Source organism: Meleagris gallopavo, chromosome 8, assembly GCF_905368555.1.
Source record: "Meleagris gallopavo chromosome 8, MGAL_WU_HG_1.1, whole genome shotgun sequence".
Classification (NCBI taxonomy): domain Eukaryota; kingdom Metazoa; phylum Chordata; class Aves; order Galliformes; family Phasianidae; genus Meleagris; species Meleagris gallopavo.
In genome coordinates this window covers 22,234,334-22,259,220 of record NC_139411.1, presented here as the reverse complement: position 1 = coordinate 22,259,220, position 24,887 = coordinate 22,234,334, and the positions used below count along the sequence as shown (strand labels likewise).

Sequence of the window (24,887 nt, the reverse complement as noted above, 5' to 3'; positions counted from 1 at the left end):
TTTGGGTAGGTCTCACTTTTAAGAACGCGCTTGTTGCTCAAAGAAGCACACGCAAGTCTGTGCCTGTTCCACTCCTCCAAGAAGGGTATGGCATCTGATTCAAAGCTTTGCAGGTGCACTAGTTTATATATATATATCAGCTTCACGGATTAAAGAGCTGTAATTATGAAAACATCAGTATTGTCTGGTTCAGATATGATCTACGTGAATTCCCTCTAGCACTTGGCAGCTGAGGATCTCGCACACCTCCTAGCTGGGAAGCAAGCTCCTCTCTGGGGCAAGTAAGTTCTGTTGCTCTTGAATCCCAGAGCCTCAACAAAACCAGTAACCGCTCCTTGGGGAAAACATTTCTTCACAAACATTTTCCTAAAAACCATGATTTGATCCTCCCAGATCCTGTTCAGGTAAGAAAATATTTGGATAATCTGAATATGTAAACTCTTTTCTACATCCCATATATTTGATATTTAAGAGTAGTTAGTGAGCTGGAGTTTCTTGTAAAAAGTTACTGTAAGCGAGGGAGTTAGCAGAAAATTAGAGAAGAGTTTGCATAATATGTATATTCAGGGAAATTTACTGCACAATTATATGAGAAGTGGGAGGCTAAAGGCAAAGGGATCCTTCCCAGTGCTGTGAGCTGCTCGTGCTCTGCAGAGCTTGCAGAATGCACTGAGCCCAGAGCCACAGCGTGAGTGGGGAAACCTCCACACTGAATTCAGTGGTGTGTGCAGGTGTGAGTCTGATACTTGAGGTGTTTGGGGCATGGCAAGAATGCTATGCTTGAGCCGTGCCAATGTGTTTCACCATCTGGTTTGTGAGATCTCCTTGTTCTAAGGAGCGATCCTGCAGTGTTCCAGGAGCACATCTTCAGTCTTCTGAAAGTGAGGAATTGGGTTGCTTGCAGTTAGTGAAATGCTTCAAGGTCCCGTAAATGGCTCAGTGGCTTATTACAACAATACAGGAACGCAGCCCACTTCGGACAGTCCCTGTACGTATTTGTGGAAACGTGACCAAAATATTTGCGTGCGGCAGAAGCTGAGAAATTGTTGGAAGCACTGGTTGTGACAGCAAACACGCATTGCCCAGCACAGGTGTGGTGCAGCATCTTCCAGCTGGAAGTGCTGGGGGGCTCATGGAGGCATGGGCCGTGCTAAAGGGGTTCTGCAGTTCCTTTTGGTTTATAACTTCATCTTCTTACTGTGGAAAAACCACCATGAAGGCAGTGACAAAGGCAGTCAGAACTATCTCATGTGCAGGGAACGGGGACCTGGGGTGTGAGGTGTGTGAACTTTGTTTTTGGCAGCTGTTTTTGGCTTAATCAAGGCTCACAGCTTTTCATGTCTTTTTCTTATTTTCAACTGGAAAAAAAAAATACAAAAAGAACTTTCTCCAAAAGTTATAAAAGTATTAATTTGCTCTGAGCCATGCTGGTCTCTTTGGTAAGTTCATAATTAGAATCACAGAATCACAGAGTTAGGCAGGAATTTTTTTTTTTTAAATGGGTATTTTTGTCTCTCAGGTATATAACTGCTCCACAACTGGTGAATCTGTATTCATCTGTTGAGGGGGTTTAAAGGCATATTATTTACACAATTCACTGAAATGGCTCCTCTGGAAGCCGGGTGGCTCTCTCGTGTAATTACGTAGTTACTGTGCCTTGTATCCACTGTTTGGATAGGGGGAAGAAAGGAAAAAAGTGAAGACCCACAAAAATCTACTAAAATAAAATAAAAGGTGTTTTTTTTTTTTTTTTTGAAGTTATATCATAGAACTTAGCCCATAGGATCAAGTGCTAATCAAGCTAAAAAATAGAATGTGTTTGGCAGGCTTTTAAAATTGCAAATAGGAGGTGCTTTTTTTTTTCTTCCTTTTTTCTATCTATATCATGTGTTTAATTGAACTAATACCTATCTGAACGGCAGAGGGGAAACATACAAGATCCCATAAGTATCTGTGGGAGGTTGAAAAGCCCAGCAAAGAAATGAGCCAAAATGACTTTAGCAAGAAGCACGTTCCTGGGGTTAGATTTCATGACACCAGCATTTGTAATGTAAATAGCAGCTGCCTTCTCTGATACGTTTCATACAATGTATTTGCATTCTGTGGTGACAGGAATAGTGCACACTGACACAACGTGAAAGTGATGTATTGTATTTTTGGCATCGGCTTAGTTAAATACGTGGCCAAAAAAAGTACTAAGAGGAGCTGAGTGGGAGTGAAGAGTTTGGGGCTTTCTTCTGCTTTTTGCAGGGCCTTTTAAATAATTGTAGCTGTTAAAAATCCTCCTAACATCTGAGCGTTGATGTGATGAAGCATGGTATAGGATCAGCATTCCTAAGGAGTACTTCCTGCGTTTGGATCTCGGAGAGCATGAGGGAACGATGTTCTGAGACCTTTTCGAGGAGAGCTGTACCTCGCTGCCATCCCATATTGCACTTCTCCAGTGATGAGAATAAGAAACGGGGAAAGACCTGTCTCCTCATATCAAGCCCAGGGCTGGATTAGTATGGAGTGTTCCTTTATTGCTGTGGACCAGTAGAATTTCTACTTCTTTGCCTTTTGTCCCAGTTTTAGTAGTAAGTACTTGTTTCTCTCTGTACCATGTTATCCAGTTCCCTCATTGTGACCAGTGGGGCCAACCTGCAAAAGCCCCATTTCTCTCAGTTTTTAAATCATTCATCTTGTCAGCATGTCATATTCTACTTGTGTTCCTTAATGGAAATGTTGTGTGAACAGGATCTCAATTACCATCTCCCAGGAGAAGCAGAAATAGTATTGGTTTTTCTTCAGAGTTGAGCACTGGATGCTGTGCTAGAAGAGGAGTAATTCTGAGCTAGGAAAGGACTGAGATAGATGTGGCTAGCAGCTAAAGTGAGTATAGAGTACAGATGCCTAAAAATCAGCAATTAGGGAAAAAAATTATTTCCATTTTGGCTTTGCCACTGATTAGTGAAGAAGTGCACAAATACTTGTTATGTTGGCTGCAAAGCAAAGGCATTCTGGGTATCGAAATCTATTGTGAGTGCAGAGTTCAGCAGTGCATAATAGGTTGTTGCCCTTCGGCGTGTGGAAAAGGTACGTGCTTAAAAGACATTCATGCTGTGCTACTCTCTAATTAAGATCTCTGAAGTGTTTATAAAGCAAATATCCTTAAACTAGCGTTCAATTTTTGTTGCTGTTTACGCTGAGTTTAGTACAGCGCGTTTGTGTTTTCACACCTCCTGTGCGCTGTGGTGGTTAATTGCAGTGGTCCAAGGGTTTTGGTTTTTCCCCGTGCAGAAGCACTTTGTTGTACAGGCGAAGGTGATGCATTTCTGACCTGTAACATAATTTACTAAAACTCTGTTAGTTACCTGCAGTATATTGTATTTGCCGAAAGACCAGAAGAGAGCAAATTTGATAAAGAACAGTCTGAAATTGTAGTGGGTAATCTTGTAACACAATAGGGAATAAACAAAGTAACCAATTCTTGGTGCTGGTAAAAATTTCACCATTGAATGTGCATTGAGATTTGTCCTTAGGACGTGAAATAATTGGAATAGAAAGTAGACTATTAGTGGCAAACCATCTGATGTAGTAAAAAATGTTGTCGCGGTATAGTTACAAGAGTAGTTGAATAGGTTAAAATACGGCTTCCCTTCAGTGCAGGGTTGCTGCCCACTCAGCTCAGCCTATTTTAATTCAAAGTGCAGCAAGCCTGTGTTAATCACAAGCAGAGCAGCTGCTCCAACCTCCACCAGCAGCCGGATGCTGAACAAGCCTGAAACTCTGCTCTCTGCATTTCTATAGTGGGAAAACATTTCAGAGGTCAAAGAACAGGACTTAAAAAAAAAAAAAACCAGTGAGAAAAAGGAAGCGTAGATTTTTGTCAATTAGTTCCCCACCTAATGCCACTTAATGCCTTTTAAAGATGCTTAGCTTTTATCAAGAATCAGCTTTGCACCTCTGGGCTGGGATGAGGCACCCTGCCCAGCGTTGGGTGAGCAGCATCAGCATCCCAGTGCCTTGCTGTGGGCCGGCCTCTGTGCTCCGAGTCTTTATTTTGAAGACTCGATGGGCACACAGTCGAGTTCAGAAGAGGATTTTGTCAGGCAGCTTTCAGGCAGGGCCGGTCCCTCGTTTGTGGAGCTGACGGCACAGTGGTGAGCTCGGACGTGTGGCGTGCTGGGCGGATGGGGACAGGCTGCTGAGATTTCCTGAGATCAGGCTGTAAATGAAGTTGTTCTGTTGGGTCACTCATCTGATTTACACGCAAGCTGTTTCTCCTGAAGCACCTGGGGCCTTTTGTTCATGCTTGTGAATAAGCCTCTTTCAGTCACCAGCAGTAATTTAGAGTCTCTGCTTCCTTCAATAGGTAACAGCAAGTACAGCGGTGACATTTTCCCCCACTGCGTGTGCAACTTCACTCTTCTTTTTAACCTGGGTAACAGAGTTGTATCGCTCATACAGACTTTGTTATAGACTGGAGCAGATTGAGAAGTCATCTGAGGTGTTGGTAATTATTTACTGCGTATTTCCCAGCTCTGCAATAATGCTGAGCAGTGGGAGTGCATGGGTGAGCAACAATACCCTCTGCAGGTGCAGGGACAATGGGCCCTCAGTATTTTCCTTTGTTAGCATGGCAATTGGAGAGGAAGGCATTACCTCCTAAGTGCCCAATCTGCTGCTCGCAGTGACTCCATCTCACTTTAGTCACGTCTGGTGGAAACTTGGAGGCAAGGCAGTCTAGCATTGCTGCTAACGCAGATGTCCTCTTTTTTGCTGCCTCTCTTTCTGTGCTTCGCTCACTACAAATATTGAAAGTAAGCTCCTTCATTTGGCCAACCCACTTCAGTGACAGTCAGCTCTTCTTCGTCATGTGGCAAAATGTTGAGTGAGCACAGGGAATGGGGCAGCCTGGGAGGAGGGAATAAGTGGTTGGGGTGAAACACTGATAAACCTTTATGCACAAAACAAAACCATACCCCGGATTTATTCTTATCTTTTGAATCCTATGATGAGTAATGGTAAATATAAGATGCTCACCTACTGAATTTGCTTTGCATCATCAGGGATACCATGTTGTAGTTGATCTCTTTTTGTTGCCATGATGTTTTTGGAGAGCACTGATGACCAATGCAGACACATTAAGAAATTGGTGAAAAGTGTAGATGTCTGCTTCATTTCATTTATTCATTCATTTTTTAAAGCTGGTCATCACAACAGCTTTAATAGCAGGAGTGATGCACATTACATTGCAGAGAAGATTGCTGGCCTTTGGAAGGTTTTGTATGTGGGAGTGCATGTTTTCTGGGAGGTTGGGATGGCAGAGCAGGAGCATGGCTTGGGTGCTTGCTACAACACTGTCTGCTTTTTTTTTTTTTTGTCTTCAGGGAGGGCATTATCTTGTGAGGTGTAATGCCATAAAGCACTCAAGTTCTTCAGTTGCAGTATCTTTGTGAAGAGGTTTTAAAAAAGAAAATGAGATGGAGAATTTATTTTAAGGTCCCATAAATTTGTAGAAAGCATATTCGTATAGATTATGCTCCTCAGTGGTCTTTCAATACTATTTCTGGAACAGCAGCATAAATTGCAACAAAGTGCACCGAAGAATGTGCTGATCGGGTTAATTTCTCTGGCTGTCTACAGAGTGCCAAATTCTGTATGTTGGTGATCACCGTTCTGCTCAATCCAAGATGGGTTGCACTGCTCCTACATAGTAAACCAGTGCAAGATTTTCTAGCCCTCTTCAGAGCAAGAAATGGTTGCTCAAAAGGCAGCTGTCATTTCATACCCATTCCAGCTGCCCTTCCCACTCAGATTTCCTCCCCTCCCCCTTTAAAAAAAAAAAAGGGTTGCAAAAAAGAAGGGTGCAAGGATCAGAAATGTCTAGCATCTAATCTGTCACATCCTATAGATTTCATAGCTAGATGCCCATTTAAAATAGACTTGCTTTTTTTTTTTTTCCTTTCTTAAGAGTAATTAGACAAATGCAGCAGTGCTTGTGGCATCAAGAACTGTGTGGCTGGTAAAGGCATGAGCTATCATAGTGTCTCTTGAAATTTAATAGCAGTGATTTTAAATGAACAAGCAATTGCCTGTGTTTCGGCAGGCGGTGGCTTTAACTGTACAAAATGGCTAGCATTTTCCTTGACTGGCTGCTTTGGCTCTTGTTTTTCTATTTGTGCTTTGACAAACAGAATCTCTTTGTGGTAACAGCAGTATTTTATTTTATGACTAACAAGGCAAGCAGAAACACGAAACTCTTATACAGTATCACCAAGTTGCTGTTCACCTTGGCTTGCAGGTTTCTCCTTCTAAACCCAAACACATGAATCCTTTCTTTCCCTGCCAGCATTTCATTTAAAGCTGTTGATTCCTTTGCTGCGTCCCTTGCAGAACTGCTTGTGTTTTGTAGTGCCTGGAATGTGGCTGTGGATGGGGAAGAGGTCTGATTAATTGGAAAGAAACTTTTTATTAGCAGAAAAGGTCTCACGTTAGTGTTAGAGAAACGATCAAAAGTTTCTTTCCTGGTCCGTAGTACCTTTTTTTCTTGCTATTCTGCCGTTGTAAAGCTTCTCTGAAGGAAGAGTCTCGCCAGCAGTTCGTGTTCTCTTAAAGGTGTCTCAGTCTTTAAGGCTCGTTTCAGTTGTGTTGATGCCGTTTGGCTACGCCTTGAAAGTTCCTGTAATCTGTGCCATCCTGTCTCATACGGTCCCATCTCATAGTTGTCCTTTCTCTGCAGTGCTCTATGCCCAGATCTCTGTGGCTGGGCTGCTCCAGCCTGGCGGACAGCATGCCCTCGCTGCGATGCCTGTATAACCCAGGGACTGGCGCACTCCCAGCTTTCCAGGTACTTTCCGTCTCTCCGCTCTTCTTTTCTCTCCATCCATGTCTGTGTGCATCTGCTTCTTTTCTTTGTTTGCTTTACTTCCATTTACTCTGCTTCATGCTGTATGCCTTTCCCGTGCCATTCAGAACTCCTCCAGTATTTAAACCCATCTTGTGTAGATGCAGGGCGGCTCAGTACTGGGGCATTTCCATCGCTTTGCTTTAACTTAATTATTTTGCCTGAGTTGGCTTGGTACCATCATCATTTCCATCAACTTCTAGTTGTGTCAAAAATATTACACTCAATTCTGTTTTGCAAACTGTATCCATTGTACAGTCTTCGATCCTAGAATCATTAAGGTTGGAAAAGGCCCCCAAGATTGTTAAGTCCAAAGTGATTTCCTTCATGTCTAAATTTTCGTGTGCCATTTGGAGGACTGAGGGGATGGGTTCATTGCCACAGTGCTAGCTGATGCCTGCCTTTGGTTACTTCACATTTGGTAGCAGTAGCGTGGACACTTTGACTTTAGAAAATTACTGTACAAATAAGTTGTCAGTCAGGTGGCAAATCAAGGTGCCTGGTTTTCTTTGGCCTCTGAGTTAGTGAGGTTCAAGCTTTTCCCTGTCATCAGACAGCTTTCTGCAGAACAGGATTTGTTCAGGTGTTTTGGATGACAAGTGAAGCTTACAGAATTCAGCCACTCTCCCGTGGGGAGAGAGTGAGGCAGCTGCTAGGCTGGTGGCTAGAAACCTAACCAGAACTCTCAGGATTATTGTAAGCATTTAATGATGGCATGTGGGTATAAACCGGAGAGGAGCAGGGGCTGGGCTGCAGAGATGTTCTGTCTGTGTCATGTACTCCTTCTGAGATGGTTCTGTGTGAACTGCAGTGAGTGAGGGACTTTAGAAGTAATTCTGCGGAACGTGCTCATGGTAGTATAAAGGTTTGTTTCGAGGCTTATGCTGCAGGATTTGTTGTCCTAACCTGTGGCAGAGGGTTTTATTCAGCAGCATCTTGCAAAACCAGACAATGAACAGACTAGAATCTTTCTGAAAACTTCAGAATCATCTTGATGAATGTTTATCTGCCTCTAAAGGATTGCATGCAGAGATTATTTTGCATTTGGCTTCCTGCTCCCAGGACTAGGAGAGCGCTGTGGAAATAATCGTCTCAGTCTCAGGGGAGGCTTAAGTGTCTTGCATCATTTTGCTGCAACTCTTTTTGCTGAGCCAGCAGCGGCACTGCTGGACTCTGGAAGGTGTCCTGCCAGCCCTCCTTTGCTGAAGCAAGCTTTTAGCAGAGCTTTCTGTGGGGGAGGGGGAAGAAGACTTTTTATTAGTCTAAGAGGACTCTGGAGACAACAGGCAGAATTTAGAATCCTACTTCTAATCCTGATTTGCATAATTTGACTAAATCGGATGGGCCTCATTTTTGGGCTATCTGCTGTTGTACAAATCTCTGATCTCTGTAAGCTCAGGTTTTGGAGAACCTTAGCAGTATATTGAAAACAATTTATAAACTCATTGTGACTTTCTTTCTACTTGAATTACTTTTGATTACTCACAATAAGCATATATTAACAAGGGAAAGGGAAGCTCAAGATGTTACTGATGGGTATGAACAGTAACTTTTCTGCTAATACAGCATGTTCTTGATATTTAGGATCAGATGAGTCAGCAGCTGAACCATACACCATGTAGTGCCTTCTTGAAGTGCAGCAGGGCTGTTGGCATTCACATTCCTGCCAATTTGATGAGTCATTTCCATGGATATTTAGTGACTATGGGAATTGGGGAAGCCTGCCCCACTTGTTGTCAAAAGAGGTATACTAGTAGTCTTTGTAGCACTCTGACTAAACGTTGAGGAACTCATTTAGTGCCAGTTGAGAAACTAAATGCCAGTAACAGCTTCTGCAGCAGTGAGTCACCCGTTCTTCAGCCCGTTTTTCAATGGACTTTGATTCCCATTAACTTGCATGGTCTGACGAGAGCATGGGAGGTATGGCTTCAGCATTTTCAAGTGTGGTGGTCTACATGGGAGTGGTTTGAAGCCTGCTTGAAACTGCAAGGTTGGAGTATTTCATCATTTCTTCATGTCTGTTTTAGTATTGAATCTGCAGGAAAGCATTAAAGGCTTTTCTTGTAGCCCAGCAATTTTTCTCATATTTTTTCATTTTTTCCCTAGCAAGCTCGTAGTAACTGGAGAAGCATATCAATGTTCTTTGCTTGTGGCAAAAGAGAAGGTGCCATCTGGAAGGCCACTTAGTCACTGCTGAATTTGTCTGGTTATTTACATGCTTACCTTCAGATGCTCAGACAGAAATGTGGAAACAGGCTCTTTTTGAATAGCTCAGTTGAAGCCCTGCTGACTCCTCATGGGAAACATTGGCAGATAGTCGATTTGGAGATGATTCTGTTAATACATCAGATAACTTCATTTTTCTTCTTTGTGTGCTTTTATTATTGGAGACACTTGTGTGAAAACAGGATCTTCTGGTTCCTCAGCTCTGTTTGTCAATCGTCTCACACTGGGAAAGGTTTTAAGGCTGAATCCAGGAATGAGGGATTAAGGAGCTAGAAACAGTTTTTGTTTTCTTAACATCTTTTATCTCAAAAGGCTTTGCAACTGATAGTCTATCTGAATTTCATAGAGATCATGGTGAAAGAAGGCAGCAAATTGGAACACGAACTCCTAAAGGCTGTTTTAGAAAAGGGCCAGACATTTCATTTTCAGCATTGTGGATGCCAAATTTTACTGCAGAACAACTGAAAACTAGGTTGCAAATAGATTCCTCTAATAAAAATAAACTTGTGTGAGATGTATTTTCTCCTAGAAATTCATGTTTTTGAAGTTTCCAGATGTGCCAACTGGTACTGGTTTTCATGACATTTTTATTTGCAGGTGATGACTTTCCCTTTTTGCAATAGTTGCCAAGCATGCTTACAGTGCTCAGTTTATGTTGCCTTTAATAGTCACAGTTCTTTGAAAATTCTGATTTACAATTATGTCCATCAGCTACGCCAAGAGGATGACTGCATTAAGCCTTCCAGGTTTGCAGAAGATCATAGTATCTCTTTGAATTTATTTCTGTAGGCTATTGTATGGATGAAGACACTTAAGGAGCAATTTTAAATTCTTGTCAAAGGTTATGCATTGGGTTAATCACAGTTAAGAGTCTCTCTCTTACTTCTTACCCAACTGACTCCCCTTACAAATATGGTTCTGGTGTAGATGGTAAACTTTATGGGACATCCTGGGCTGTAATTTCATTGCGTTAATGAATTGATCATAAATAACTGCACCCAGCTTGGTTTTGCAGAAGTGAAGTGTCCTCCTTGTTGGCAGAAAGCTCTGTCCTGGTTGAGGAAGGAAGGCATGGGCACCCTGTGCTGGTCACATTGATGTAAGCAGGAGGTTCTGCTGTACCAACGTGATTTCCACTGCTCCTTTTCTTTGGACCAAGATCACTTTTGCAGAAAGGCAGGAATGTCTAAGATGTAAACAGCATGGAGGAATAGAATCCTCTTTCATCTGTGGGGAAGAAATGAACTAGTTTGTCATGTGATTTTTACATTGATTTCCCCTCCCTACCCCCCCCCCCCCCCATTAGGAAGTGGAATATTTGTTAAACAAGGCAGTAAATTAGAAACAATAGTCTTTGTAAACTTCCTTCAGGCTGCTCATTTTACCATAAAGGTTGATGTTTTGTTGCTGAGAATCATAGAGTCCGTCCTTAAGGCTGGAAAAGGCCAATAAGATCATCCAGTCCAACCACCCACCCACCCCACCGTGCCAACCAAACCACGTCCCTCAGTGGTTCTCCAACACCTCCCAGGACGGAGATTCCCTGGGCAGCCCGTTCCAGTGCCTGACCACTCCTTCTGGGAAGGATTTTTACCTAATATCCAACCTGAAATACAGAGGAAGTGTGAAGAGTAGTACATTATTTATGGTTTTCCTGGATATTTAAGCCAAAGTCTTGAGGTGGGCAAGCCGTGCGTAGGCAGAAATGTGTTCACAAGAAGTGCATTTGAAGGAAGTGGTTTGGCTTTGGGGGAGACTTCTGTTGGTAGGCGTAGGTGGGAGGGAGATGGCTGTCCAGCCTGCAGCCCCCAGCCCAGAGAAGCGAGTTCCCTCGGCCCAGGCTGCGTCGAGCTCTCCCAGAGGCTGCACAGAACGTGCCTGGGGGCTGTTTGCAGGGAGCCCCTGCAACTGGATCCTAATTCTGGTGGCTGATAGCTGGAGTGGCTGGCTGTGGAACCCCCGGCTGGCAGCAGCTCGCCCCTGTTTATGGACGTAGTTAGGTGGCCCCCAACTGTTTATTAGACAGCAGAGGTGAGGCCTTTGATTGACAAGTCAGAAATGCATTAGATCATTCCCTCTGCCAGTCTCTGGTTCATGCTGTTAAAAATGTCAGCCTCTCCAAGTTTGAATGGCAGCCCGAGGGCCTCCGAAGCTTTTTGTTTTCTGAGATGGAAACACAAATTGGATGTGTGCCTGAGCGCTTCATCCTGGGCTGTAATTTCATCTTTTAGCTAAGAACCACAAGGTACATGAGCAAAGCACCCTGTAAACAATAACACCGGGGAAAAAAATAAACAAGGTCGTGTTTCTGGTACGTTGATCCACCGGTGTCCTGACCTCTATCACGTTGAACATCTCCACTCTGATTGCTGTTCCCTTTGGCATTACAATGAGAGGAGAGAGACTGACACAGAGGCAGAGATTTAAAGTTGCAGTGTTGTTGCACATTCTCGTATTGGCTATGAAATATTGAACTGCCACAATGTGACACCTGGGTTTTTAAGCAAAGTTTCTCCTTGTGGGGCATCGGTTTCTCGTGTTTCTCCTCATCGCCTGGCAGGAGCAATTATAAAGGCATGAGAGGGGGGGAAGGGAAGGAGCAGAAGTGTAGCCAAACGAATACATTGATTTTTATTGATTGATTGATTGCACTGGACTCCATCCTGTTCTGAGCAGGGGATGAGTGCAGGGCACGCTGTGGCCACGCAGCCCCGCTCTGTGCCCTGCGGCGAGGACCTCACTGAGCACAATGCAGCAGGCTCCTTAGCTCACCGTGTTCGTTAGGCTCATCGCTTTGAAAAATGGACCCAAACTGCCGCCCGGCCCCACCTTTACCCCCTCCCTCGTCGGAAGCAGGGTGCCGAGAGCTGCTCTGACAAACAGCATATGCAGCACCGCGTTGAAGGCATACAGGTATTTTTAAAGCGAGCTCCAGCTCCTAAGGATTGTGAACATCTGCTTGGAGGTATTGTAGAGCTGCACAATGCACTAATTGAATTACTCTTTTCTGGAGTTGCAGACTGCACTAATTGAATTAGAACCAGCCTGTGTGCGTGCGTGTGTGCGAGCAAACGCGTATCACCGCGCATGCGTGTGAAGCCGGGCCGGGGAGCCGCAGGGCGGCGATGGTGCGGGCTGTGCTGCCCCCTGCTGGCCACGCCCGGCGCTGCGCCGCGCGGCACGGGGGCTCGGCGTCTCCTTGTTACTTCATGGCTTTTTTCTTTTTATTGTCATTTTTCCTCTTCTTCCCTTCCCTTTATCCAATTTCAACCAGATTATTTATTTGTCCATAAAAATTAATCCATTTCCATGCAGCTTTTTGTCTCCTTGGTACATCCGTCTCACAAACTATATGAGAGATAAGCTAGTATTTATTTTGCTCTAACAGTTGCTCCCTAGATTTTGTTACTTTTCAAAGAGACAAAAATAATTTACTAGAATGCTGTGCAAACTGGGTAGAGCTTAAACCGTGCTTGTCAAAATGCTCAAACAACACTCTGTGATGGCGTGGTTCTTTATTACACCCGTATACTTGTCCTGTGTCTGGAGATATTAAACAGGGCTTCTCATTACTCCTGAGAACCAGCAAAGTGCTGCCATGCACCAGAACTTGGGCATTTTCAGTTGCACCAAAATTTAGCTAGCTCCCTTTAGAGGGGGGATAACAGATAACTATTTTACACGTTTTAAAAAATGTGTGTTGCTTTTGGAGAATTCCCAACCAATTTTGTCCGTTAAATTGGTTTTGATTTGTTTAGGTTTCTAGTTGATTCTCTTTAGCATTTATTCGTGTGTACATATATCCTTATGTCTATATAAGTATGTGTGTGTACGTATATAAGTAAAATAGTCAGGTTATCACCCTCCTTGGATCCCTTCCCAAATAGTCATACTGCTGCTAGTAGACATTGCCGCTGAAATAGCTGAGTAACTCATTGTTTGTTCCCAAATACTTACTTGGGGTTCACGTTTTGCTCTCAAATGTAATTTAGCACCATTGTAGGACTTCCTAAAATGCGTCTGCATAGGGAATGATCAACCTTCAGTCTTTCCTGTGCCATCTACAAAAAAGAAAAAGCTTGTGATTTATTCCCTCTCAAAATATAACCTTATATCCAGCAAACAAAGGAAGCAAGTCTTCATTCAGCCAATAAAGCTGCATACATTTTTTGTCTTTCGGCAATATGCTTTGCACTTCTATGGCGTCTTCAGAGTAATAAACTGTGCAGCAACCTTTTGATGTAGGTAATAACATTTGACCTTGCAACAGAGTACGTTTCCTTGTTGAAATGAGGACAAGTAACACCTTGATGCTTGGGGTTGTTCTTCATTTAAAAAAGAAGTGGGTAGCCTAGGACACCTCCTGCAGTGCCTTCTTTTGGCACACTCAGCAGTGGAGCTGTGGTGTTGGGGGGTGGGGGTTGTCACCTTTAAAATAAGATGGGGGTGAGTTCAGTGCTGCCTTAGGAAGCTGTAAGTGGGAAGGAACCCATTCCTTCCAGTGTGTAAAGTGCTTTTAAAAACAATCTATTTCTAGAACTGAAATTGTCCTGGGACCAGCTTTTGATATAAAAATTCATAGAAACCTGTTTTTCTGAGTGTGGTAACTTCGTGCCATAGTGCTGTAGTGTTAGAATTCACATTGGCCAGGTTGTTCTGTAAATTAAACAGTGACAGCTTCCCTCGGGGGAACAGCCAATGTATTTATGATGATGTGCTGATTACACAAAATACACTGCAAGCAGAAAACAGCTGCAGAGAACAAACCTCTTAAAAGAATACAATTACAAATAGCACCCTCAGTATTTCTAGTGGAGAGAGTAAAATACAGCATGCTAATGCAGGCTTGCCGTTTGCTTCCAAAGGCGAAAAGAGGCTGAAGTAAGGTTGGATGCACACGCAGTGCAGAGAGGTTTGTGAGCCCCTTCTGAAGGTGAAGGGCAGGAGCACACTTCAGGCCTGCTTTCAGCTCTCCCCTCCTAACATTTCTATGACTGCAGCCACACGGCACTGGGAGCAGCTCCGGCCTGTTGTGCTGTGACCAAGGCGGCTTCTGCCTCCATCCTGGTTTAATATGGAGACACGGTGAGGTTAATAACAAAGAGTTGGCGGTACTGATTGGATGAAGCAGGTTGTAGGGATGTTATGGAAAAAAAGAGTCTCTGGTTTAAGACTGGTCTCTTTTCTACTGCTGATTGTCTGCTTTGAGGAACGTATAGAAATAAATTTCAGTTGTTTCTTTCCTAGACTGCAGTGTTACGTTTTTAAAAGCTCTGACAGCTTGTACGTGTAAGGCAAGGCCTTGTGCGGGCCAGTTCAGGATCTGGTTTAGGATGCAACGGAGTAATATCATCAGATTGGATATTAGGAACGATTTCTTCTCAGAAAGAGTGGTGATGCGGTGCACAGCTGCCCAGGGAGGTGGTGGGGTCACTGTCCCTGGGGGTGTTTGAGAACCATGGAGATGTGGTACTGAGGGAGGCGGTCAGTGGGACTGAGTCAGCAGTTGGACTCGGTGATCTTAGTGATCTTTTCCAACCTAAATGGTTCTGTGATTCTAAAAAACTTGAGGTGAAGTATTACTGGGAAAGTGTGAGAATGGGACTGTGCCCACAAACACAGGGTATGAGCAGGTCTTGGAAACTGGTCCTTTGGTCCGCCTCTCTTCATCTGCAAACCACAAGAAAGCAGTAACTGGAGTTGCTTTGTGTCCCGTGGCTGAATGCAGAAGAGCAGTGAGGACTGCTGTACGGCAATTGCGTTTGTGAAGGCTTGTAAAAATGTACAAAATGTGCTTTTATTAGGGTTGCTCATATTTTGCAGTCCTCTGAAGCAAGGCAAAAAAAATCCCCCAAACCCCGGAGCACGAGGTTTTAGTTCTGAGCTGTCACACTTTGATCATTAAAATATAGCATGTTACTTACAGCTGTGTCGTGGGTGCTTGTGGTAGAATTCGAATCCTGAGATTGCCCTTTCCATCTGCTTTTTGAGCTCATTGATGGATAAGCATCATGCCCTTACGAGTCCATAATTTCTTGTGTTTGGTGTCTTTGTTATGTTCCGAGGCCAGTATCAATAAAACGCATTTCAAATGCGGGCAAAGGACTTGTCCATTTAAAATGAAGAGATGTTGCCCTTTCAACGTATAGATCTGATTTGAAAGCAGATGAAGTAACAACATCGGCAGTCTAATTTGGAAGGACTTGCTTAAAAGGAAGGATCAGGTTTTCCATCTATGGATTGCTGGCATCTACTAATAGCCGGTTATTCATCTGTCTGCATTTCCTTCAAATGGTTTTTGAGCCTCCCTGCGTTGTCCTGCTTTGCTGACATGTATCCCATGTGGCAAGAAGGAGTTTTGTATAATCACCCTGCTTTAATCAATAGAATAATTGATAAACCAGATAAGATTTAAACTGATTACCTCCCCGAGTAGAACTCCCCGAGGGCCTTGGACTCTCTTAATTTTGACATGTATGTTGTGTACCCCGTGGATGAAGTGCAGTTTGAATTATCTGTTTTTATTTGCTTAATGACGGGGAGGGTGTTAAAGTCAAATGTTTAATTAACCCAGCAATGGGCTGCGCTGTCACTTACACACACATCCAGCTGATTGAGATATCTCACCGAGAATACTGAATAGGAATGATAATGTGGCACTGAGACGGAAGATTGCTTTTTCAATCCATTTGCTGGGTCACTGCTTTGAATGTCTTATTGGATGAAAGGCATTCAGCCTGGAAAAAAAAATCAGCATTTAAGTACATTTTGTTTTCCTGGCCCCTCTCCACCGAGAAGTTAACTAAAACGATATGTTGTAGGTTTAATAAGCCATTCGTGTTGTAGCAAAAAGCTGCAAATAGTGGATCTCAGTGGCTGGTGATCTAGAGCTGTATAATTTCCTGTAGGAACAAAATGTTTGCTAGCCCCAAGGTATCCAAAGACACGCTGCTATATACACCTTTGTCTTTCATTCTTTGATTGCTTGGCTACCTGCTTGATTTGATGGTCTCCATAGCAGGTCCAACTCTTCATCCTTACCCAGGGCAGTGAGATTTGCAGTGACATTTTGTACCTCCTTGCAAGAAAATGGTGTTTCAGCGTTGGAATTATTTTGTAATAACAGAAGCAAGTAGTGAGCTTTTAAATTGGAATGTTACAGGAGAAACTGTTGTTAGCACATTTAAATTCGGTATAGACAAAGTGGGAGCACCCGGGTTTCTTTTCTTGGGTGCTAGTTGTTATTATAAGGCCATATTACTGGCTAGCAAAACCTTAAGGCATGAAGTGCATGATCTCTTATTTCCCTTTGTGTATTTTTCTATTAAAAAAAAATATATATATATATGTATGTGTATATATTTCTACTCGATGAGATGGAAGGCTGGGGCACATTTAGACTCGCACCGTTGTATATAATGAGCGTTGACTTTTTCAGCAGCATTCTATAGCAGTGTGTGCGTGTTGGAAGTTAACCAGCTTTGCCCAGTGGTGGCTGATATTTCTTGAGGAAGGCCAGGGAGCTGGGGTTGTGTCACCTGAACGGTGCTTGAAACCTCTGCCAGATGGAATGCCAAGTGGCTTTGGCTGCAGGATCACCTGGCTGTCATTGTTCACGACATAAAGCCCTCCCTTTAAACGAGCGTGCTGCTTGCAGTTACTGTTTTAGGAGGAACTGCGATTGAAAAATCTGCATAGGATGCAGGATTTGGGGTTTCTTTGCTGATGGTGCCATTTTGACTTTGGGCAGACATCTGCCCAAAGATGGACTTTTTTTTTTTAAATATCTTTTCCTCCTTGCTTGCAGTGAAAAAATGGGAAAAAATAAGCTGACCAGGGGAAGCGTGAAGCAGCGCAGCAAGGTGAGGGCAGGGGGGCTGGATTAGATGTGTAGGAGTGAGCGAGCCGTGGGTGCTAAGGAAGGGGTGCAAGGAGTCTTGGATGAGCTTTGGTCTGCTTGATGGGAGAGCTCAGAACGAGAGACTTTGGAGGTGTGTGTGTGGGGGGAAGATTAAAATAATGAAGGTAGGAGATGACCAGAGATGGGAGAGTGAGGGGCTATATAGTGAGAGTGATGAAACAGCGCTGGTCCTGTAAAAAGTCACAAAATCCTTCTTCAAGAAGTACGTGAAAACTGCAACAAGACTAGCCCATGTTACAACCCATTTCTCAGAGCTTTTGCAGTTCCTATGCAGATGAATCTGTAATGAATATTGTAGGAAGAAAGTTAATCTCTATCTAGAGAACTTTAATAAGTAAAAAGTTTTAAAAGATTCTCCCGTGATCTGCTGGCTCGTCCTGATTCTTGTTAGTACTAGAAATATGTTTTTGACACCTTTCTTGGATGTTGGCTCATGTCCACAGCCATGAAATCAGGCTTTGTGCTTCCTTCTCCTTACACACAGGAGAAAAATCAGCAAAGCGTCTTACTCAAAGATGGAAGAAAGATAAAAGCTGTGGTTCGTGGGAGGGGAGGGAAGAATCCTGCTAACTCAGGAGTGTGTGTAGTTTCAGCGTTCAGTACTTCAGCACCCGGAGATGAGTGTAGAAAATGAATTTTTGTGAAAGGAATGTAGCAAAATGACAGCAACAAAGAAGCAAGAGCCAAGCTGTGATTGATTCTGTTCCTCTTTAAGAAGCTTCTGTTGCATGCAAAATCCGTCTTCCTGAAGTATGTGTGGCACAACCTGGCAGCCCTGCAGACAAATCAGCCTCGTCTGAAACCACTTAAAGAATTTGAGCAAGAATTTAAAAGATTGGAGAGATCGTTAGGGTTGTCCTAAAGAACAGAAATGGAGGAGGGCTGCTTTGTGCAGTGTGGGAGCAGTATGCAGGGTGACTTGCTGGTAAGAGACGACCGAAAGCATCGCGACAATAAGGTTCAGAGCGGGTCTGAGACTGCTCTTACGTAAGCGGCCTGGTGGCGTATTCAGAAGTATACCGTATTATGTGCATCATAAGGTTAATTGGATGTTCTCACCCAGGCTTTTTGGGAATATGTGCTCTCTGTTCCTTAAAAAGATGTAGATGGCTTTGAACTACTATAAAATCCCGAGTACAAGATGTACGCTGTAAAATCATGCACGGAAAGCGCTAGCTATAAAAGCATGCATACCTGCAAAGGTGCTGATCGATCTGTGCTATTTAGGAAAAGAAATTCTGAAACAGACCTGACTGTGGAAAAATGCAAATAATAACATTTAGCCAGAGGTCCTTAAGGCTTCTTAAGCTCTAACCTTGTTATGAGGAATGGCGAAGTCGAACTGCCTAATGCAGATGTCTGAGTTACAAAAATAACCAGATGTCCTGATTAGCAGAAGCAAATGTTCTTCCCTTAATCCACGTGAAATTATATTCAAAGGCTCTCCGGATGTAATGCTTGTGTAAATAAGGCACCAACAAACACTGGAATAGAAAGGGCCATTGGCCAACTAGCTCGCAAAGCTTGAAAGCTTGAATATTAAAAACAAATTTACCACTGCTGACTCTCTTAAATTCACAGAACAGAAATGTTAAGCAGGGCTGCTTCCCGGGGAACAGGGAAGGCTGTTCTCATTAGCCGTATTTTCTTTCTCTCTCCCGTTCTTGTTTGAGAAATGCCTACGAAGTAAAGCTGGCTTTTCAGAATTTCCCTAAATGCTTTCTTCCCTGCACCTGGATTTCTGTGGTGGTTTTTTAGCTGCGACTCAGATTCGTGCTTTTTGATACATTTCTTTATCAGATCTTGGATATTTATACCGGCTTCTGATATTTTAACATTAAGCTGAATTTGCTGTATTCGTAATGCTGAGACTCCCCCCATCTTTAGGTCATCTTTAGGTTTCTAATGAACCAATGATTAATGAGTTAAATCAATTTGATAAGAAAGTCTTCTTTATGCCATGAATTTCCAGTATCAAGCTGCATTGCTTTGAAAATATGTATCTTCCTCTAATCTGCAAATTGTGGACGTGAATGAAAAATAAGGGAAAAACAGGTAGGAGCTGGAAGCCAGCTGTGCTCATCTCCTTTCCTTTTCGGCTCTCAGTTGCTCCAAGACTGCAGCAGATCTACTCTCTTGCCATTATTCTATGCTGAGGCATAAACCCCGTGCAGAAGTACCTTTTAACTTGAAACTTGTAAGGGCTGGGGAACTTGTCTGTGCTCCGTTCCGGGCTGAGGTCACCCCCTCGTGCCTACATACTGCAATTTATGGCTTTCTCTGAAAGGATCTAATCTCAGTGTATGTTCAGAGCAGCAAGTGCCAGAGAGGAATGGGGTCTAATACTTATCTCTGCATTTTCATTGCCATGGATCTCCCTGTGTGTTACAGCTGTCATTTTTGTTTTATATACCAAACAGGCAGAGAATCGCCTTAAAACTTGATTTTTTTATACTTGGTGGTGGTGTTTTTTTGTTTTTTTTTTCCTTTCAAAGAACATTACCAATGTTAAAGACTGCTTTTATCTAGCAGGGTGACTAGCCAAATAAGCATGAATTTGAATGCTCTAGGCCTTGTGGTAGAAGAAAAAGGAGAAGCTGTTGTTAAATGCTTTTAGTGGATGTTAGATCCATAATTTTTTTAACGGTAATACTGCTTTCAGGCTGACATTGGGTATGCCAGGATTCATCCAAGCACTGTTTGAAATGGCTGAGATATTTATAAACTGACAGACAGCATTTATAAAATCAGGATGCTGACAGTCCCTTAACGATAACAATGGGCTTGGACTCATCTATCACTTACAAAGGTTATTGGAAACGGAATGTAAGGCTTATATGGGCCTGTAGTCTTAGCCTGGCACTTATTTCCACACATCTCTCTCTTTTTTTCTCTCCTCCCTCCCTCTCCCCTTTCAGTGCACTCTGGCTGACACAGGCATCAGACAATTGCAGCTTACTTCCCAGTACCTTTACCCAGTGATGCCTTGTTCTGTCTCCTGCAATCAGTGATGCAAATGAGGAGACAACTTCCTAACATCTTAGGGCAGCAACCCGTCCGCGCCCTCCCCAGACTAAACAAGAGACGCATCTGGGCTGCTGGCTGGCTTGAACTGGGGAAGAGCAGCATGCAGTGAGTGACAGCCTTAACCTGGGGCTGGGTGGGGTAAAGCGGCCCTTCTGCTTCGTTTTCCTTCCGTCCAGCACTGCTCTGCAGGCACAGTGCTGATGTTCTTGCTTTCGGCCAGGAGGGAGCTGCGGAACACAGCAGCCCTTTGCCCTCGGTGAGGAGGAGCAGGGACCCTTCAAGAGGCAAGAAAGGGGATGCCAGTTATTTTTGAGCTCTGCTAAAATGTCTGAATCCTCTTAGGAGATTGGGGGTCAAGTGCCATCAACAGTTTGCACGAGGAAAGGGGAAATGTGGTATTTTGGCCATGTGTACTAGAGCATCTATTTTAACGTGGCAGCAACCACTGCGATGGCTGCATCTGGCATCCAGTTTGCCCTTGAAACGTTTACTCTACTCTAACCGTTTGGACACAGTGTTCCCTCTGCATTATTTGCTTAGGGACCTGAAATACCCAAGTAGATTTCCTCCATGTGGTTGGATCTGCTGATGCCACTAAAAGCATGCCCTGCCCTGGCTCCTGTTGGAGCCGATGCATTCACACGCCGTGGCTGGAGAGAGGCTTGACTGGCTGGAAGGGGTCTATTTATCAGGGAACTCGATTAAAATACAGACTGCACATGACATCAGATTTGTAATCATTTTTTCCACAGCAAGCAAGCGTTTTCTGTATTGGATGCAGGTGTTTAAAGCAATAGTGTGTTTTAAGGGCCAGTGCAGCACAAATTCTGGCCTTTGGGATAATGACAAGTGTTTTGCCTGCATAAACAATATATTTTTTTCCCCCTGAGGTCTGCACACACCTAGTTTCCCTCAAGCTCATCATCTCTGTCAGGTTAATCAATAGGCACCGTATGGCAGAGGGTCAGTAATCAGTGTCATCGTGCCTTTAAATCGTGTTGAAAATTTGCTTAAAGCCTGGGCCAATTAACATCGAGATGATGAATGGATGGGTAGATGGGAAGAGCCTGGTGCTTAGGGGCTTTGTGAGAAGGAGATGCTCAGCTGTTGAGCAGCAGACACCAGCGAATAAAATCAGCCATTCATGTGAGCTCAGTCCACCCACTCTTAATGATAATGTCAATCTAGCAAAATATATACACATTGGAGTTGTCACGAGTTCATAAATCAAAGGAGTTTGTCAAAGGCATTCAGATTAACGAGGCAGCAGCAATAACAAGTCAAATTTGCATAGAGAATTGCCCGAATCTCAGTAAATTATGATCCTGTTTTTCATTTGATTATTTGCTAATGTCTCAAGAGGGAGAATGATTATATTAGCATGCAAAATCTACTCCAGAAGTAGAAATCCGAGGTATAGCAGACCAGCACACGATGACAATTAATCAGTTTCTGCATACTAGCGTAAACGCGCAAGGCCCAGAAATGAACTCCTTTTTTTATTATTATTTCTCCTTGCTACTGATCCAAATGGTTCAGCTTGACAGAGACTTTATATTGCTTTAACAGTGTTCTGAATTGTGCCTGCAGGCAAGACATAGTTATGCAGCTATAACCAACCTATCCATCTGCCAACCAGATTGGAATTCTCCTATCCAAGGCTTCCATTAACCCCCACTGACAGCTCCAAACAGGATTAAGAATTTGAAAGCATAAAAAATAGTTGTGCTCCTCGCATAGACGCACGCTTCTCCCCCACCCCACCTCCCCACACTCGGAAAAAGGCTGCATCTGTACGGCTTTATAATTAGTGCTGGGCAGCACGGCACCGAAGAAAGCCTCCCCCAGTTGGCAGGGCTCTGATTTCCACCGCGACGAGCGAGGCGGTACTAAAGGTAGCTCTGCCCAATTGGTAGTCCCTGGGAGTGCATTTATCCATGTATTATATCTCGTTCCCAGCAGTGTTTTGCTGGGCTGTGTACACAAAATACTGCGTGTCATCTCCCATCAAACGCCTCAGCCTGGGGATTTCGTACGCATCGTAGCATGGTGTGTTTAGTGGTGGAGGAGGCGTCGTGGGGAGAGTTAAATAGTAATAATTTCGTAGTGGTCTTTAAGACAACCTGCCACGGAATTCTATTCTGTTAATTACAGGCTGAAGTTTTAAATGCAAATCAGATTAAAAAGGCTCTCGTTCCAGGCAGTAGTGGCCATTTTAGGAAAAACGAGCTACGGAGGGCAAAGCCTCTTGTTGCAAGAGCCTCCTGTTAGAGGCAGATTTTGAAGGTTACGTAAACGTCAGCCTGGGTTTGCTGCCTTCTCATCCTGGCACTTCCGCCGTCATTGTGTGACCTTGGGAAATTATTTTGCCTGTCTGTGGCAACCCTGCGTGTTTTATCTCACCAGGGCTGATCGGTCTGGGGTTTGGAGACTTTGGTGTTCCTTGTTGTATCTCGCTTGTCCTTGTGTGAAAGGAGAGACCCTTGCGTGTGGGTCCCACGGCTGTAACCAACCTGGTTTCGGCCAGGCTGGCTCCAGCCTGGGAAGGGAGGCTTGCCTTTGGGATTTTATCCCTTTCCCCTGCATTGGCTTTTTCAGCTTTCTGTGTGCGCCGCTTTTCTTTGCTTCTTTCACCCTAATAAATTTCATCGCTCACCCCCTCTGTATCAAGTACAATCGCCGCACTTTAATATTCCCAGCGAGTACACCCAAGGTACCGTCTGGATACCAAATGCTCCTTTCCAGCTCTGTGTCTGGGATGTGCGTTTCAGCAGCCACGAGAGGGTGCTCGGAGCTGTCCTCCCTTTGTTCCTCTCCTGTGGCCGGGAGCATCGCTGAAGTCCTGCCGAGGCAAACCTTGTTGTGACCTCGCGTGTGTTTATCCCTCCTCCCACCTTGTTCAGCAAGGAGAAATATATAGATGTGCCGTTTCAGTCAATTACGTTATGCTCTTCCCGTGGCCGTGGCTAAGCGTCGCCCTATCAAGTGCAAATCACGTCCACACAGCACGGTTAGCCCTGAAATATGCAGGATCCTGTACCTGCACCTGGATCGATGGGTTTCCTATTCCTGAGAAATGAGCGGGAGTTCCAAACATCTGTGCTTTTCCTTAAGTGTAATGCTTTCCAGTCATTCTGTCTTCACCAAGCGGAACTTACTTGCCGACAAAAGTGCATGAGCAGCTCTCCTCTTTAATAGGCTGCGATTGGAGCTGCTGTGTTGGTGCTGTAGGATGGTGAGGCGCCAAGCTGTGAACCACCATATGCACTTGGCAGTCTTTGTCTGGTCTTTGTTCAGCCAACCTCTTAGCCTTGCCACCTATAAAGATAATGAATGCAAAATGGTCCTCTGCTTGCTCTTAAAATCAGATGCTCGGCTTAAAGGAAAAGTAGATAACCTGATGCTGTGCAGGAATTAGGAATTTCCAGCATCAGCACTGATTTTTCTCCTTTTTGATATTTTTGGAGGGGGAGTCTTGGTTAGTTTGAAATGCAAAAAGGATGCAAAATTTCAATGCCATAGAAAAGATTGGGAAAACATTTTGGCGCTTGCAGTAGGGAAGGGGTCGACTGTTGAAAAACAATCCATTAAGAGTGAGCAGTCCCCCCAGACTCCCTAACCTGGGCAACTAAATGCATTTCCAAGAAGTGTACAGCACTCACCTTGCGTTCCTGTGGTTCTTGTACTTGGTCTGTTTCTCCAAAGCACAGGAATTAAAGTCCTCACTTGAATTTAGCCACTTACCAGGCTGTATTTCATGAGTAGCAGAGAGCAGCTTTAATGTCTGACCTTTCTTTTTGGAGATATGTGATTCTAGCTCGTGTGTTTTTACGATCGCAGTCCTTCCTAGGCTGGATTTAATACAATAACTGGGTCCTGGCAGAGACCTCATATGAAAACTTTTAAAAACTGAGCTCTCGCAGCGATTTATCAGGGCTGTTTAGGATTGATTTCCATTATAAAACCCTGGTTACAGCATCCCAGATGCCATGGTGCCTTGCGAGTTCTATATCTTGTTTGGAAAAACAAACAAAAAAAAAAAAGCCACAAAAAAAAATTTCTAGTTGGTCTGCAAGTCACGATTTACACTGAGTCCTTCCCACCAACATTTGAGTTTTTGTTGTAACTGTTCTCCCTTATCTGCTATTTCTCTGCCTGTACCTCCTGGCTGTGCCTTTCTCCCCTCCGCCAGCCCTGCAGCCCACCTCTGCCTGAGGAACTGGCCCTCATCGAAGCCAGGCAGGTTCTTTGGGGGAAAAGGGGATAGCAGCACGGCATGCCCGCTTCTGCTGGAAATTCTGCACCCTGAGCTCGTCTGCAAGGAACTGGAAGCCCACCCTTTTCCTGGCAGAGCTCTCCCTGAGCAGTTTTTCTGTCTCTCTTTAAAACCTGTTTAGTTACTCACTACTGAATGCATGGGAATGTGGCCTAAGGCTACGAATACTGTGGTGATCAAACTGAGTTGAGATGTGTGTGTGGGATTCCCCCAAAGCTGGCTGTCACTACGCTGCTGGCACGTACTGAACCCGTGCACAGGAGCTGCCATGCGAGGACAGGGTTCCCCCACGCACCCAGCAGTTTCTACCAGATGTTTGCTAAAGTTTGTGCCTATCCTGATGTGGTGCTCAGAGATATGATTTAGCAGAGGGTTGTTAGAGTTAGGGTACTATGGTTAGGCTCTGGTTGGACTTGATGATCCTTGAGGTCCCTTCTAACCTGAGTAATTCTATGATTCTAAGCTTTAGCTCATCTTTACTCTAAAGTAAGTAGTAATTGGTTTTAATTGTGAGGTTAACACAAAAAAAACCTCTCCTGTTGCGCTTT

General features: G+C 43.9%; 1 protein-coding gene across 11 annotated transcripts in view; it reads left to right on the top strand.

Annotated features, from left to right (window-relative positions):
• BTRC (beta-transducin repeat containing E3 ubiquitin protein ligase) overlaps positions 1–24,887 on the top strand; it is a 112,298-nt gene that overhangs the window by 19,951 nt on the left and 67,460 nt on the right. For 5 of the 11 annotated variants that reach the window (XM_085228952.1, XM_085228948.1, XM_085228949.1 and 2 more), the window contains one exon: positions 6,725–6,832. The exons of the other annotated variants lie outside the window; for them this stretch is intronic. In XM_085228952.1, the coding sequence (XP_085085078.1) occupies positions 6,725–6,832 (108 nt within the window). The remainder of the gene's footprint in view (positions 1–6,724; positions 6,833–24,887) is intronic. 11 annotated transcript variants of the gene reach the window in all.